The 15,229-nt window shown below is 35.9% G+C and overlaps 1 protein-coding gene across 1 annotated transcript in view; it reads right to left on the reverse strand.

Annotated features, from left to right (window-relative positions):
• Positions 1-659: 659 nt before the first annotated feature.
• Positions 660-15,229, reverse strand: part of LOC150080000 (uncharacterized) — a 136,418-nt gene continuing 121,848 nt past the window's right edge. Inside the window, exons 13-15 of the mRNA XM_090383327.1 lie at positions 10,166-10,323; positions 3,568-3,850; positions 660-709 (exon numbers count right to left, since the gene is read on the reverse strand). Coding sequence (XP_090239453.1) covers positions 10,204-10,323 — 120 coding nt within the window. The 3' untranslated portion in view covers positions 660-709; positions 3,568-3,850; positions 10,166-10,203. The remainder of the gene's footprint in view (positions 710-3,567; positions 3,851-10,165; positions 10,324-15,229) is intronic.

Below are 15,229 nucleotides of genomic sequence, written 5' to 3' on the forward strand. Positions count from 1 at the left end.
CTTCCCTACTGCATTCTTTTAAATATCTATTAGAACTACAGTCAGTATGAATTTTAGTATTCCTCCAGTATGGTATTCCCTACTAATCTGCAACATTAATTAATTTTTAATTGGAAAAGTACAGCTATAAAAAAAAAATTCTTCATAACACCATTTTCATCATGTTTAGTTTTCCATAGAGATTTTTATTCCCTCTCATTTTTCTACCTTGGGATTTGGTCATAAGATAGTAGCTTTAGATAGTATGGATTTTTAAAAATTTTTTTTTGCATTACAAGACTCTTATGTACAGTTTTTTTATTTCTGTCTTATTACACAATATGTCAAAAGTGAGATTACAATTTGAGAGTTTTCAATTTTAAATTCTTTCTTAGTCCCTTCTCCCAAAACTAATTTGTATATAAAATTTGCTAGCACTTGCTGTTACATTTGAATTTGGTATCCTGATTAATGGATTAATCTAGTATTTCAGCAACAGTAACTCTATCAAAATACACACTTTTCAAATGAATGTATGTGAGAATAATATTGAAAATTTACATTGTTTTTCAACTTATATTTACAGAGTTGTTATATTTACAATTCTCATAAGTCTAAAATTCTAAAAGTTATCACTCTTCACATTACACCTGATTTTAGCAACTTTTATCTTGTATCAGGGAGCTTATCCTGCATTGTGGCATGAATCTTCAACATAAAATCAGCAAATCTGTCGAGAAAAAAATAGTGGGAGAAATAAACTCAGTTATATTCAGTCATGAATTTGGTATATTATTTAGTCATATGTGAGTTTACTTTTTTATTTGGTATTACAGCCCTCCACCCTCACTGATGCTGGGTACATATACAGTAAATCCTCACTAATCCAGATTAACCAGGGGAGAGTTCATCCAGATTAAGCGATAATCTGGATTAGTGAAGCAAAAGATAGTCCTAAAAGAACAAAAATTTATAACACAAATAAATGGAAAATTTTAATAAATAAAATATAGGTAGTGCTGATGAAACTAAATAAAAAAATATCACCATAGAGCCTTTATTTAAAAACTATAAAAAGACAATACATTTATCCATTGATAGATAGATAAATGTATTGTACTTTTATACATTTATCAGGTGGTGTTGCACACCAATGCCACTTAATCATTGCTATGAATACCACTTAAATACAGCTTCTTCGAGCAACACATCATTTGACTTTTTTAATGTCTGTCTTTTACTCTCCTCCATTTTACTCTGTCTTTGATGCACTGCTTTTATCACTTCCCACATTGAATTTTAAAGAAAATAGCATTATAGATTCTTTTTGTTTTTTAATATCTGACATAATCTATTGGCTAATACCAAACTCTTCAGTAATTTCTTTTCCAGGTACACCATTTTCAAAAGTTGTTCTTCACTTTGAGCCTTGTTAATGATAGTTAAAGTAACATGTTTTCTTTTTATTCCACTTTTAAATTCTTTAGAACCCATAATTATATAAAATATGTTAATTTATGTACATATATATGTATAAAGTAATCAAATGAAGCAATAGCATCCGTCCAACTCAGAGTCAACAATGATACTGAACAACACACAAGACAACATAATGTATGATCCATCTCTCTCTACGCAGTCAGTGACTCATCTGCCTTCCTAAATCCTGTGTCTTTAAAAGTACTCAGATGTGAACGGAATTTTTCATATTTTGATTCAGATTAACTGTAATCAGATTAGTGAGGGTTTACTATATATTCCTGAAAAATGAGCTAAAACTAAATTCACATTAAATGAGCATAATTTACATGTAAGAAAAAAAACAAATTAGATAGTATGAATCAGAGCTGTAATACTCAATACGTTCTATGTTGATATTAATATTTGTAAAATAATAAGAGGAGTATACCTCAATATAGTACATAGAACACTTCCAAATGATATACTCCAGAAATTAAAACGGAAAAAACGACAACTTACCGGTACATTAGAGTAAAATATAAATAATTAATTAAAAACCAATTTAACACAATGAAAAAGAATCTAACAAAAATATTCAAAACGATTTTCCTTCCTTAAGCTGACAATGCTTTTCGACCGTATGTCGTGATCACAGGAATGAAAATTACCGAATAGGGTTGAAATCTGAAACTTAAATAGTGATTATTTGTCTTCGCGCATGCGCGTAAAAGGTCCAAGCATCGGAGATCAAATATGGCCGCCGAACATTAACAGAATTCTCATGTAATTTAATTTCTACGGTTTCTGCAATTAATAGTCGTGTATAATTACATTGAATATTAAGTATTTTGGCCTCGTTAAATAAAAAAGTATGTTTTTCGTTAATGGCATGAAAGGCTAATTCTGACGCTGCTGAACGAGAAGCACGAACTGAGGCTTCATGTTGATTTACACGAATATTAAGAGAAAATCGCGTCGAACCTTGGCAAGACGAATCGCAATCGCCGCAAGAAATGTTATATACCAGATCATTAATTTGTGTTGCGAACGTGGAAAGAACCGAGCAATTGTTCAGTATAGTGTGTAACTTCCGTATTGGCCTGGCCATAATTTTAAATTCGGTATCTTTAAAGAATCTATTAAGCTGTTTGTGCCACTGTTCAACATATGGGACAGAAATAAAGTATTTTTTGATATTACTATTGTTGGTTGGTGTAGTATTTTGTATCCTATCCTTAGCCTGTATCCTAATTCGGTTTATTGTGGCAATGGAATAACCCCTGTTTAAGAACCTGCTAGTTAATATTTGTATTTCTGAGTCCAAAGCAGATTCCGTCGTTGAATATTTATAGGCATTTAGAAATTGATTAAAGATAATCTATCTTTTGTAGGTGAACAGGTGATAGCTATTATAATGTAGAAGCATTCAATGGAAGGCACAGATAAATTAACACAATTTCAGTAGGTATGATTAAAACAATATAGTACAGTAATAGAACAAAAAATTAAGAGATAAGACTACAAATCATCCATATAGATAAGGACACTCAATGGCCACTTGTATGTAGTTTGAGGTTCTCGCAGCGATGCTGCTGGGATCCAGATTGGAATTATGGATAGGAATCCAGTGTTCATCATGTACTACGACCTGCAGAAACTCAGAAAGCGGGATCATGGTGGTTGGGGGGTCCCCCAGCTTCAACAAATCACTTTGGCCCCCTGCCTCAATCGGCTAGTGGGTTCATGTGCAAGGGTCAACTGTGTTGATGCCATGCCCATATTCATGGTCCGAGAGACAGGATTCAAGCTGGTGGAGGTGTGGGTATGGTGTTGGTGTAGCCCTGGCATCTTAAGCAATTTTGCTTACTGGGTAGTGGGGAGCCCAGGCACTGAACAAAAACAAAAACAAAAAAAAAAAAAAAAAAAAAAAATAGTATGAATCCTGATAATCTAAAATTTTCTTCTGGGGTCTCAAAACGGCCCCTACCAGAAAATAATGAAAGAGAATCAGACATGGTGTGTCTGATTCTCTTTCAAAGAGGCCAAAAAATGAAACAATATCAGCTCTTACACCTACACACATAATAATCCATTTTACAAAAGAAAACCCTATAGGGAAAAAGTCACCTTTCTTTATCCAGAAGTGTTTGGATGGGTTGGAAGGTGCCCCAAATCAGTAAACTGGATACGTTCTGGAGATATCCTCATTGAAACCAAGTGTGGCAAACACTCAGAATAGTTCCTCCAAGCCACCTCTATAAACTCATCCTGAGACATGATCTCTGAATGAAATCTTCTGGAAGTGTCTGAAGAGGAGATCTTGTTCGGAATTGAAACCTTAAACAGTGACAGCTACGAAGCAAATATCTGTACAAAGCAGTGGTTCCCAAACTACTGAGATCTACGGACCCTTTAAAAAAAATCAAAAGACATTTATGGACCCCTTCGAAAATCAAAAAAACATTCAGTTTTATGTTTAAAACAATCCAACTTTATTTATTCTTATTTTTACATAAATATATACAGACATTTCTCGCTTTACGAGTTTTTTTTTTTTTTTTTTTCAAAGTATCAAGTATCAACAAAATTGAAAATATGAACATTAATGGCAAAAAATGAATGTTAAACATTCATAAAAACCGCATTTCAAACCACGCACGTAGTTATACAATACTGCACCATGCTTTATGATATTAATCCATTTCCATCGTATCGCAAAAATATCGTAATGTGAACCCAATAACACATTGTTTTTTGGTAATTCATTCCGCGACTTCGGAAGTTCAAATTTTCACTATATAACTCCCTAAAAGGTCGTTTTTATAGTGTAAATTGTATTAGTTACCAATTCAAATCATTAAAAGCATTACACTTTCATCGTTATTGTATGTTCTGTTATAAGAACCAATTTTGAACAGCTTTGTGATATTTTTCTAAAGCGCATTTCTGGAGGTCACAACCATAAAACAAAAAAAATTTGCACTTTCCAGTTTATTGGGCTTTTCTGTTACTGCAAGAAATTATAAACGAGTAGTAAACTCTATGTTATTGCATTTGTGAAAATACCGATAGCTGGAATTGTGTGCGTTTTTACGTTATTATGGTGAAATGTGTTTGCCCTTTACCGAAATCTTCAATTATATAAAAATCATAAATAAATTTTCAGAATCTTCTCTTCATTTTTTTTTTTTTTTTTGCTTCGTAAACTTGTTACTCCGCACAAATCGTGTTGGTTGCAATTCGTGCGTTCCGTTAAAAAATGCTTATGCATGCTATTGAAATTCATAAAGAAAAGAGATTATCTTGGAAATAAATGCCTCTTGAAGCATTTCTGATGACGACTCCTTGTGCAAAAACCAACGAGTGCCGAGCCAATAATGAGTGATCAACGAGTGTGCATTTAGTCGATGTTGATGAAGAATAAACATTCTTTAACATTTGTAAGTCATAAATAATTTCTCTATTATTATAATTTGCTTGATTTTACAGGCTGTTTTCATTTCTTTGGATAAATCAATCATTGTTTAAACAAACTAATTAGCTAACTAATTTCATTGTAGATAACGTAACCCCTATTTTTTAACTTTGTCTATGAGATTCAATTCCCGTTTTACAAGTTTTTTCTTTACGAACGCGCACTAGGAACGAATTAACTTGTAAAGTCGAGAACTACCTGTAATAATAACTTTATTATCAATTTTATATACATACGTCTCTTGGAACTGGTCTACCAACCCCCCAGGAGTCTGCGGACCCCAGTTTGGGAAATGCTGGTACATCGGATGGGAACCTAGCCTGACTACAAACATTATCCTTACTTTTAATATGCCAACATCTCCTAATGAGATGTAAAATTGCAAAACCCACCTACATTAATTGCCAAGTAGAGCACCCTGCATACTCTCAAGCATGCAAGAGGTGGAAGGAAGAAAAAGAAATATGACTTAAAGCAGAGCTAAACATCTCATACCAGGAAGTCAGAAAAGCTGTTAAACTAGTAAATAGCAATAAGGCGACATCTGCTGAAAAGGCTGCTAAGAAATGTTTTATTGGAACTCATACTGAAATGACTGTATCGCTGAACTCACTGAAAGAGTCTTTTGCACCCACTGCTTGCTATTTATTGAGTTCAGAAAAAAAACAGCAGAGAAAACTCATTCAGCTGCCATTCCAATATCAATAACTCCTTGTGCACCAGTACTACACAAATCAAACAGTAAAGTAACAGCACAGAAAACCAAACTGATAATGGCAGTAAAGAAAAAATGGATGTTGAAATTAAGAGGTACCTGACAAAAATTTCTTGGAACTCTGTGGAGGAAGAAATGGACATAGCACAGCATTCATACTTCCACAAAAATGATAAATGCAAGACTGAGAAAAGTAAGCCTTCAGCACTTCAGATGCTGACTGGCAGAACCACCAAGCCCAAGTAATTGCTTAATTTCTACAGTGGAACTGTAGTGCATTCCAGCAAAATGCAGAACACAATCAAGCCAAAGCACACCAGCCTGTTTTTGTGTACAGGAGCCTTATCGAAATGCAAATGATGACCCCACTATACATAACGCCATGCTTATTTATAAGAATAGAATTGTGGATGTGGTCATGGAGGAGTTGCTATCCTTGCAGGCAACCAGACTGAATTTCAGCCTTTGCTTTTTACAACCAGCATAGATGCTGTAGCAATTTGCCTTACATTGGGGGTTTTTATTAACAGACTGCTCTATTTATTTGCCACCTTGAACTGACAACCCCTAAAAAGACCATGATAATATTGTAATACAGTTGCCTTCCAATTTCTTACTCCTTGGGGGGTTTTACTGGACACAACACCCTGTGGAGTGTTATGTCCATTAAAATAACATCCTTGGAAAGAGACAAATCATAGAGCATATGCTCACTGACCTCTCATTCTAAATATGGAAACAAACATCTTCCACATGCCTACCTGTACATTTTTTGCCAGTGATCTTTTTAATCTGCTCCCATTCTTTCCTCCCTTCACTTATTATTATTAGTCGTATGGTGCAAGGAAGCCTGAGGCTTATGCTGCACCAGCCAAAAAAAATTTGAGTACCCTGAGAGAGAGAGAGAGAGAGAGAGAGAGAGAGAGAGAGAGAGAGAGAGAGAGAGAGAGAGAGAATCACCAAAAAAGAGAAGAATGATGATATCCAGCTCAGGAACTTGGGTGTGCCAAACCCATGCTCACCAGATGTGAGCCCTTGGGGTTGCTTGGCAGTTGCAGGAGAAACAATACAGAAGTGATCACTTACCCATGATAACCTGCTTACATAGGGGAGACCATGTCTTCTGTTTAGGCTATCCCAATGGAAGACTGATCAAGATGACTGGTTTAGGTTGTTTGGTTTTTAGGAGCATTAGCAACTAAGGCCATATTGCTCCGGGATACGCTGTGGTCATTCCCTGACCTTTCTGCATCCTCTGTATTTGGTGGTGACTGGCTCGAACCCCGGTCTAATCAAGAAGCGTGTGCTACGCACTGCTGCTCCTTCCAACCTGGCTACGGAGGTGCCTCAAGATGACTGGAATGTGCCTTTCGATTTCTATAAAATTTTTACACCACTATAGTCAGCTAGGAGACTATCGATGAAGCAATCATGTACATCACAAAAAATAGTCCGAGCAGCTGCAATTGCAATTCCAAGAACATCCACCCAGTTTCCACCATTTCCCAAACCATAGTGGTATTCAGAAGCACAGCTAGCAAAAAATGCATAAAACAGAGCTTGGGATATCTTCCTACAAAATCCCACTACAGCTAAATTCATAGTTTTTAAACACATGCACTAATGCACTTCACATCCAACATCAGAACCAAAAGAATCCGGGACCCATTTTACTTCTTCTATTACCCAGGTAACCAGTTCCAAGGTAGTCTTGGACAAAATCCAGAAAATGTAGGGAAAATACATAGCACACCCATCGATCCTGGTATATAATGGATGCAGTATTGCAGATTCAAACTGCAATAGTTAATGCTCATGGGGAAACATTTCCTATCGTCTCAGCAACATCTTACCTCCCCCCCCCCAAGTTTCTATTCCTTAAACACAAAATGGAGAAAGATGTCCTTAATTTTACATCAAAGGGCCTTTTACAATTCATGAGCAGAAAAACAGCTCTCACCCTTACAAAGGCAAATGCTGTTGGACCAGATGACATCCATTATGAAATGACTAAATACTTTTCACCAAAATCCATGGATCACCTGCTCTTTCTCTATAATAGAATCTTCCTTGAACAGCAGTTTTCTAAGCCAGGAAAGGATCCTAAATTTTGAAAAAATATCTACCTATTGTCTAACTGGTTGTTTGTGCATAAGTATTGCAGAAAGAAAGAATGGTCAATGCTCATTTTTTATGGTACTTAGAATCAAATGACTTCCACTCCTGCATTCACTGCATCTTCTGAAAGAACAGGTCCACATTGGAATACTTAATTAGACTGGAAACATCTGTTCGAGATGCATTCCTAAGAAGAAAGCACCCGGTGTCTACCTTTCTTCTTTGACATTGAAAAAGCATATGCCACCACTTAGAGATGTGGTATTTTAAAAGATCTTTATAACCTGTCTATGAGGTCAACTTCCCATTTTTATTAAAAATTTATCTCGTCGCCTGTTCTAAGTTATATTAAGATTAGAGTAAGATTCACCCTCTCGGTCCTTTTGCCAAGACCACAAGGTTATGTGTTTTGCCATTAAAGTGAACTCCATTACTGAACAACTTCCTCCAACCATAAACAGTGCTCTCTATGCTGAGGATGTCAGCATTTTTTCCCAGTCAAGAAACATGAGGGTTATCAAGAGACAACTGCAACAAGCCATTGATCGCCTTAACTCCCAGGGATTGACCAATAGTTTCAGGTTCTCAAGAAAGAAGTTTGCATTCATTTTTGTCACAAGCATAATTGTCACACTGAATCTGAATTAAAACTTGGACAAAGCACCATTCCAATAGTAGCAGAGACAAAATTCTTGGGACTCATATTCACTGATGGTGATTTTGGCACAAGTGCCTCTTGGGCCATATTGTGCCTGTTCACGACTTACTTATCACTAATTCTATGTGTCATTATGATCACAGACAATTATAAAATTTATGCATTTCAAATAGTTAAACAGTTCTTTGAGATTTTCATCATTTCCAAGAATGTGTGATAAAGTTCAGGGTTCCTGCAAGCTGGATATTTGGATAGATGATTGTTGGAGACATTCAATGAGAATATGCTATATTGTTAGCTGGAGACTGGCAAAAGAATCACTGAGGAGGGTTCTCTTCCAGAAGCAAATACAGATGAGTTGAATGGGAATGACTGAATGAATGTGGAGTCTTGTCAGAATTACTTCTAGCCTGCTTCTCCTGAAACTAGTATGCCCATAGCTGTGGCTCTTTTTTTTACTTGCAGCAGTTTACTATTGATTTTAGTCTTCCAGAGTTGAGACCTTTGTTTCTTACACGTTGTTTTTCATCAGATATGCACTAAGTGCATAAGAGGGCTAAACATTTTCATGCTCTCTCTCTCCTCTACTTCTTTGGATGTCCACCGGTGCACTTTACTTCATCTGTATTATTGTTCCCTCGTTCAATCAAAATTAGATTATGGATTTCAGGTGAATGTGTCTGCCATAAATAACATTCTTTGGTTCCTTGACCCCATTCACTGTCAAGCTATCTGTATTACTACTGTTGCATTCAGAACATCTCCTGTCTAAAGTCTATGTGTCGACAGTTGTCTCTCTAGTATGCTGACAAATGAAATCCCTGCCACACTATCCCATGTGGACACCCATTTTTGAGCCACAAGGAAAATCTGTACAATACTTGCCACACTGCCACCCATTTGGTATTCATATCCAAGGGCTACTCAGAGATTTGGACGTAACCATAAACAATGCTAACCCATCACCTAGACTCCTTCCACCCTGGCATGTTTGTTTTCCTGCCTGCAGCTTCTCTCTTAACAATTGGGGGAAGTACAGTACTCCATCTGCTGGATATGTCTACCAGTAGCTATTTACAGCACACAGATCTGAACATTGACTTCTTGCCAATCTACACAGATGGTTTAAGGTCTTAGGTGTCTGTTGGATCTGCAACTGTATTACCAGACAGCTATGATATCTGAGCAGATCCCTGGTGAACACAGTATATTCACTGCAGAGCTGCATTCAGTTGAACTAGCCTTGGATCACACACAAATCCACCATCACCAAAAATGTATTATATACATACCAATTGTCTTAGTTCACTACAGTTCCTTTCTGAATCAGAATTTGATATTTGCTTCTGCTAGATGCCCAACCACATTGGGATCTTGGGAAATGATCTGGCAGACACCATAGTCACATCAGTGACCCTTTATAACTCTCACCTATTAGTCTCCTATACAAATTACAGGCAAGTAATATGAAAGAAACTGGTTTCCCAAAAAGGGAAACCAGGAATATACATTATACAATAAAATATACATATAAGAAAATTGATATATAATATTCTTGTTTTCTTATCTATGTTTTAAGGTTAACATTATTACAGCAAAACAAAATCTCTAGTATAAAGCAAAATCTTATGTCCTTTGGCATCTCAGTTTAAAAGCCCCCTACCTTTTGCTGGGTTAAACGTTATTTAAAAAACGTCAAAAACAAATATGCTTCAGTAAATTTTATTTTTTCACTTAGACACTCAGTGTTTCAACCAACCTTAATGTTACTCTCTCAGTGAAGTCCTCTTGTTTTTGTTATGCTGAACGACTATGGCATTTATACTTTAAGTGTTTGTTCAAATGTTTTGGCAACAGTTCAACTTGACACTGGGAACACTGGACTTTTTTTGATATGTCACATGGAGGGTTGTGCCTCTACAAAAATATAAAAGTTTTAGCAATAAGTACATATATGCAAATAACTGAAAGTTCACTTTACATTTATACGAGGGTGATCATTTAATTCGCGGACTGAGGCAAGACTATGTTTACCACATGAACCTTCCATAACTGCTGCTAGAGGCACTCTCCCTGATTGCTACTGAGCAGACTCTGTGAGCATATGCTGGTACTTGTAAGCTGGTGTTGTGTGAAGAAAATTTTTTTTTAGCCACATATCACTGGCATTTGTTTTGAAGCAAGTATCATGTTGGACATACAGACTGAACAGCATATGTCAGGCCTGGCTAACCCGCCGCCTGCCAGATAATTTTTATGCTACTGACTACATCAGTGGAAATCACTCACTAGCTGCACCAGGCACGATAAATAACAAGAAATATAATACTAAACCAGCTGTACTTCACCAAATCCCTTCTCCGAACTAGAAACTCTGCAGATGGAAGTAATTGATTTACAGTGCAACAATGAATTAAAGCACATTCACACCACAACATCAAAAATCAAGTTTTACAGCATGTATGTGAAAGTGAAAGCGGAAAAGTATCCCAAATTAAGTTTTTTTTTTTTTTTTTTTTTTGCATAAAAAATTGTGAGCACCTTCGGATCCACATGCATTTCTGAAACTTTCTTTTTCAAAAATGAAATTTATTGAAAGTAAATCTCGAGCTTCAATAACTGATGAAAATCTGGAAAATCAATTAAGATGTGCAACTAATGCAGTTATTTATTTCTCCATTACTTTAGAAAGAGTAGAAGTAATTGCAATGGGATGATAATTGTCAGAGTGATCCAACAGTCTGCACATCCAGAAGGAACAGGGAGCCATCCCTAACACAAAGGTTTGGTTTTCGGACTCCTTCTTGGGTGTCGCCATAGCCTAGTGGTCAGGAGTGCGGATGCATAAGTACACGTGCCTTGAGTGACCGGGGTTCAAGCCCGTGACTACTGAATACAGTGCTGTTTCTTGTATTCTGTCTATCTTGTGAACTCCTCTGACCGTTCGGTCGTCCCGGAGTATAAACAGAAAATTTATTTATTTATTTATTTTATTTTGAAATTGATTTTAAAATAATTGAGTGATCGCAAAGAAAAGCAAATATTTCATTGGTGTAGATATAAAATAAAAATGAATGAATAAAATAAATTTTTATGGCATTTGATTTTTTATTTTTAAAAGATTGTTTTATTTTACATGCTGCCCACAAAAAATTGTAGTTTGTCAAGGTGGCCCACAGAACGAATTGGGTGGGCCAGGCCTGGTATATGTGATTCATTGTGTCAGATGGAGCTTAAATGCATTGGAAGCAGTTAAGGCGATGAATGAAGCATATTAGTAGTATTAATAATGGCTGCATGGTACAAGAAAGCCTATAGCTTATGCTGCACCAGCCAAAAAAAAAAAAAAAAAAAAAAAAAACACGAATAAAACAATGATAAAAAAATAATAATAAAAAAATAAATAGTAATACAGGTGACCCCCGCTTAACGCTGATCATTCGTTCCGGAAAAACAGAGCGCTAAGTGAATCCGCGCTAAGCGAGCGCCACTTTCCCATAAGGTAACATATGTATTTGTGAGCTGCGGTCGGTGCCATAGGATATTTCCTAATCAATAATAAACGGTAATGAAAAGATGCACAAATGTCGGTCAAAATATTTAATATTCAAATATTTGCACATATAAAATATTCTGCATTACATACGTATAATTATGTGGTAACTACTTGCGTCTCAAAAGTAAACAAAATTCCAATTAAAATAATGAATTTAATTGATTTAATTTAATGGATGAATTTAATCATGAAAAATGTGTGGATTTTGAGTTGAACTTTGGCCCTCTTCCAAATAAACTAAAAGGGGTATTAATTTTAAATGGACCGCAGCGTTACCACCCAACAATAAAGTCAACCGATCCTTCGCCGCTTTGAAACTTGGCATGTTTTTTGTTCTTTCAATATGAAACTTCTTTTAGGCATTCGTTTCCACAAAAGTCCTGCTTCATCTATGTTAAAAACTTGTTGAGAAGTATAACACATAATACCCCTCTTCAATAATTTTAACAAGTTCTTTTTTTGAAAGTTTCGGCTCCTTAATCTGCACTAGCGGCTTCTCCCGGGATTTTAAATCTATTCTACCAGTTTTAAATGGTTCCACATTTTTTTTTTTTTTTTAGGCGAGTTTTCTTCAGATCATCGTATTGGCTAATCTCTTTCTCTCTCTTTTTAATATTTAACTTAACTGAATTCTGCATTGGAATATTATCTTCAAAAAAATTAGTCTTTCCATTTCAATCCTAATAGCCGGTCTAGTCCTAGTTGCTTGCAGTGGAACAGATATCTTTCCCGCTGCTAAAATTAATTCTTTATTTTTTCATAATTGTTCTTACAGTTAAATTTGCGAGTCCTAAATTATGGCACACATCCGCTTGTCGTTGACCGGAATCGATTCGCTTCAAAACGTCTAATTTAATTTTCAAATTCAGTCTTTTTCTTACATTTATAGTCTTCGTACTGCGCCCAGACGTTGTTGCATTTTCATTCCTGTCTGTCATTATTAGCTCTTCGAAAATATAACTGCGTTGGTTGAATTAATTATGATACAATGTTCAAGTAAACTGTCCGTTACGCACGATGTCTAATACTGTACTGAGTGATGACTAACTAGACTTCGGATAAATGCATATAACGCAAATATTACAAGCAATATATTTGATCATTTTTTAAAATGTTGATCTCGGAACTACGTAACAAGTGACTGTACTTAAATTAGCGTGAGAGAAAATTTCACCGAGCGTGGGAAAATTTCTCAAGTCGGCGTTGGAAACGTTTTAATGCTGTTTTGCTATTTATTTTCAAGCTATCGACTCCATCAAATGAAACGATTTCGTTAAATATGTCAAAAATGTAATCTGTAAAAGAGCGTTATAGTGATCTGTGACAGCGTTATAGTCAGATACGGGTTATAATATAAGAACAGCGTTATAGCGAATCAGCGTAAAGCGAACCGCGTTATAACGGGGGCCTGCTGTAATTAATAAAAGAAAAGAAAATTAAACCTATATCCTATGCACTTCCCTCACCCAAAGGTATGGTAATGAGTGTCTTGGTGAGACGGCCATATTCCAGTGTGACAGAACTTTCTAGTGTGAAGTGATTCTCCATCAACACAATACCAGGCCCCATAGGGCTAATATTGTGCAACTGCCATAGGTGCTGAGGTTCTGCCACATCAGCCTTGTTCACCGGACTTATCCCTGTTTCCATGTCTCAAAAAAAAAAAAAGCTCTGAAAGGCAAGCATTTTGTGTCCAACGCAATGATGCTCACAGATCCAAAACGGAAGCACTTTGGAGTCTTTCAAAAAATTGCTTGCAAGAAGCATTTAATGTCTGGGTATGTTTGTTGTTGTTGTTTGGTTTTTAGGAGCATTAGCAACTAAGGCCATATTGCCCCAGGAATATGCGGTGGTCATTCCTTGACCTTTCCGCATTCTCCGTATTTGGTGGTGAGGGGCTCGAACCCCAGTGTAATCAAGAGGCGTGTGCTACCTAATGTCTGGGTACAACGGTGTCGAAAGTATGTAAAGTTCAAGGGAAAGTATCTTGAGGAGAAATCCACAGAAGATTCAGATGATGACAATTAAGATAAGATCTTGCACCAGTCTACAAATTACATGATCACACCTTGTATAAAGGCAAAGCTTAAATTTATTTTATGGTTTTGCATGTGAACAAATCAGAAATTGGAAATTATAGACCAATTAGCTTGTTGTCCCACATTTAAAAGTTGTTTACAAGGGTCATTACTAACATATTAGAAAGAATACTTGATGAGAATCAACTAAAAGAGCAAGATGACTTTAGGACAGGATTCTCAACTATGGATCACGTCCACATAATATTGCAGCTAATGGAGAAAGAAAATCAATATAAAACATCATTATGCCTGGTATTTGTGAATTATGAAAAGACATTTGACTCCATAAAGCATAAGGCAATGTTTTGGGCACTGGAAAAAACAAGGTATAGATACCCTATGTATTATAATTTTGAAGAAAATATATGACCCTACCTCCTTTATTAGACTAGACAAAGACAGTAGCAAATTTAAAATTGAGAAAGGAGTTCGACAAGAGGAGACAATATCACCAAAGCCGTTTACTGCTGCCCCTGAAGAAGCTTTCAGAAGATTGTACTGGTCACAGAAAGGAGTCAATGTGAATGGAGAGTACCTAAGCCATTTAAGATTTGCAGTTGACATTGTGATCATAGCCGTGATCCTAAAGAATTAGATGATAATCTTAATCAGTTATGCAGAGTTTGTAAGGATTTCGGACTAAAGATGAATGTGGTAAAACAAAAGTAATAATGAAAAAGCATGCCACAGAAAAGGATATAATCATTGAAAAAGCAGTAATTGAAAAGGCAGATTCATATGCATATCTGGGACAAATCATTAGCTGTAATAATGATAAATGGCTGGAAGTTAAAAGAACAATAAATTTTGGAGGGATAGCATTCAGAAAATATTAGCGTTAACATTGGTAGAGGCATACAGTGCAAGAAAGCAAGCTTATGCAGAATCAACCAAAAAAAAAAAAAAAAAAATACTGCTCCCATTTCACCCCTCCATTCATTCCAAATACCTGTCCAGCTCAGCTTTAAATTTATTTAGGGCTATCAACTTCCACAAAAAAAGATGGAAGTCTGTTCCACCAATCAACTACCCGCTGGCTAAAGGCAAACTTCCACACATTTATCCTACAACTGTCTTTCCTCAATTTGAATTTATGCCCTCTCAGGTGATTATTCTGAGCAAGAGGAAAAATTCCATTAGCATTGAGCATGCTCAAACCATTCAAGGCTTTATACATCTCGATCAG

This window comes from Mastigoproctus giganteus, chromosome 10, assembly GCF_048544385.1.
Source record: "Mastigoproctus giganteus isolate SK-2022 chromosome 10, ASM4854438v1, whole genome shotgun sequence".
In the NCBI taxonomy this organism is placed as follows: domain Eukaryota; kingdom Metazoa; phylum Arthropoda; class Arachnida; order Uropygi; family Thelyphonidae; genus Mastigoproctus; species Mastigoproctus giganteus.